Raw genomic sequence first — 2,958 nt, 5'->3', positions numbered from 1 at the left:
ACCTGGTAAAGTTAAAAATATTTGTTCAATGTACAGAATTAAAACTGGTTCTGCTCCCCCTTCACTGAATGACTTTATTAATTTTAGATCGAGTACAGGCAGAGTAACCAGGGGGGCAGTGAGGGAGGACTGCATTCTCTCCCGCAGAAAAACTGTGTTTGGCCAGGCTGTCTTTTCATTTAGAGCGTCCCAGCAGTGGAATACAGTGCCTGAAGTGATAAGAGAGTCTCCATCATTGTTTTCATTCAAAAGGAAGACCAAAAGGTGGCTGCTAGAGACACAGACCTGTGAGCACTAATTGTCACAGGAAATGTAAATATATTGGTTGCATGTTTTTGCTTTTCCCTGTATTTTTATTATATGTGTAAATTGTTATGTGATGTTAATTTTTTTTACATTTTTTTAGGCTGGCTTTGACAACTGCCAAAGGGACTACTGATGAAAACTAGCTTAATTTAGCTAATTCAGGCACATTTACATTGTACAATGTTGATTAATGTGCATTGTCTCTTGTCAAAAAAATAAAATAAATAAATAAATAAATGACTGCACAGATGAAACAGGTATAATCTCTAAGATGTGGCTGTATTTGTACAACTGAGATCAAATCATCAAAGTGTTTCCTTCTTATTGTTGCAGTGTTCGTCGGTGGTCAAACCGTGATGACTTAACAAGGTTCCTGGGGGATCTGTTCTGTGCAGCAGCAGAGAGAGAACAGCAGACAGGAGAGAAGACACTGGAGCTGTTATCATCAGTGTGCACCTATGACACATTTCCTTTTCGTGACATACACAGGAATGATGGTGATCAGTGTAATATCCTCCTGGACATGTTCTCCCATGTGAAGAACTGTGAGACTAAAACAGGTTTAAGTGTCCTTCCATCATTACAGTCAGTTTTCCAGTCTGGTCCTGCAGTCTGTTTCTTAGACCTCTCAAAAAGAAAGACCTCCATCCTCCTGGAAGTGCTGAAACTCCAATCAGAGAAGAAACAAGTGAAGCTGACAGGCTGCTTTTATGAAGAGAGTGAAGTGAGGAGTTTCCTGCAGTGTCTGCCTTATATCTCACATTTGAGGTAAATCACATGAATATATGTAAAATACTGCAGTTNCTGAAGTGATAAGAGAGTCTCCATCATTGTTTTCATTCAAAAGGAAGACCAAAAGGTGGCTGCTAGAGACACAGACCTGTGAGCACTAATTGTCACAGGACATGTAAATATATTGGTTGCATGTTTTTGCTTTTCCCTGTATTTTTATTATATGTGTAAATTGTTATGTGATGTTAATTTTTTTTTACATTTTTTTATGCTGGCTTTGACAACTGCCAAAGGAACTACCGATGAAAACTAGTTTAATTTAGCTAATTCAGGCACATTTACATTGTACAATGTTGATTAATGTGCAATGTCTCTTGTCAAATAAATAAATAAATGACTGCACAGATAAAACAGGTATAATCTCTAAGATGTGGCTGTATTTGTACAACTGAGATCAAATCATCAAAGTGTTTCCTTCTTATTGTTGCAGTGTTCGTCAGTGGTCAAAACGTGATGACTTCACAAGGTTGCTGGGGGATCTGTTCTGTGCAGCAGCAGAGAGAGAACAGCAGACAGGAGAGAAGATAGTGGAGCTGTTATCATCAGTGTGCACCTATAAAACATTTCCTTTTCGTGACATATACATGGATTTTGATGATGATATTATACATCAGTGTAATACCCTGCTGGATCTGTGCTCCCATGTGAAGAACTGTGAAACGAAAACCGGTTTAAGTGTCCTTCCATCATTACAGTCAGTTTTCCAGTCTGGTCCTGAAGTCTGGTTCATAGATCTCTCAGAGAGAAAGACCTCCATTCTCCTGGAAGTGCTGAAACTCCAGTCAGAGAAGAAACAAGTGGAACTGACAGGCTGCTCACATGAAGAGAGTGAAGTGAGGAGTTTCCTGCAGTGTCTGCCTTATATCTCACAGCTCAGGTAAATGACTTGTACTTTACATGATTCACTCTACACAATAAGAAATCTGTAGAATTCTAACTTTATTGTACTGTTCTAAAATTTCCTGTGATCTTTGTTTGTCATCATGATTAGATTACTATAATGTGAGTTTATTCACAAGGGGTCATATTTCAGTTAAATTTAATCTGTGGTCCAATTCAAATATAGTGGTAAACTCTTACACCACTATATTTATGTGTTCATTGTTGTTGTCAGTTGCCTTTGAATCAGAGATTTTACATACATGTTGGATCAGATTTGATTTAGATTGTTGTTTTCGTGTCTTTTGATTGATTCTTTCTTTTTTTTATATGTTTGTTGTGTTTTTGGACTTTTTTAGCCTTTATTGTAGTTGAAAGTAGAGAGAGAAACAGGAAAATATGGGGAGAAGAGTGGGGGGAAGGACCTGCAGTAAATGGTCATGGGCCGGACTGGAACCCACGACCTCTGCATCAGGGACTACAGCCCCTGTTGATGGGTCGCCCACCCAACCTGCTGAGCTATCTGGGTGCCTGTTGATTCTTGGTTTAAAATCAATTGTGTTTCCATTAAGTAAGAAGTTGCAGTGTTTTCAGGTTATTACTCCACTGTGTCTTGTTCTCAGACACTCATATCTTCGATCAACTGAACAGCGATATGAAGCCTATCTGGCTGTTGAACTAACTTATTAAGGTCACTGACTGAACAGAAGACAGAAAGAATATAATCAATGTAGTTTGAAATATTTAACTGCAACAGCTCAGAATCATGTGAGTCTTGTGCCTGTATGACAATGTTGTGATGACGTGAATAATAATAAGGACACTATAAGTCATTGACATTAATGCAGTTGTTTCCTTTTGATGCCACCTGGTAATAAAATAAAAACCAAAAGTACAGCACTAGAAGGTCTTGAAGTTTAAACTGATATTTTAAATATCTCAACAGCTTCAAAACATAAAAACTATCCCATAAGCCATCTA

At 38.0% G+C, this 2,958-nt stretch overlaps 1 protein-coding gene across 1 annotated transcript in view; it reads left to right on the top strand.

Moving 5' to 3' along the window:
* Positions 1–2,298, top strand: part of LOC103375786 (uncharacterized) — a gene marked incomplete at its 5' end in the record, with an annotated part of 7,225 nt that extends 4,927 nt beyond the window's left edge. The window contains one exon of the mRNA XM_008306105.1: positions 1,529–2,298. Within this exon, the coding sequence (XP_008304327.1) occupies positions 1,529–1,979 (451 nt within the window). The remainder of the gene's footprint in view (positions 1–1,528) is intronic.
* Between the last annotated feature and the right edge of the window lie 660 nt (positions 2,299–2,958).

The sequence above is a fragment of the Stegastes partitus genome, unplaced genomic scaffold (assembly GCF_000690725.1).
Source record: "Stegastes partitus isolate 25-593 unplaced genomic scaffold, Stegastes_partitus-1.0.2 Scaffold2930, whole genome shotgun sequence".
Taxonomy (NCBI): Eukaryota; Metazoa; Chordata; class Actinopteri; family Pomacentridae; genus Stegastes; species Stegastes partitus.
The sequence above is the reverse complement of the archived record's forward strand: the minus strand, read 5'-3'. Positions and strand labels throughout refer to the sequence as shown.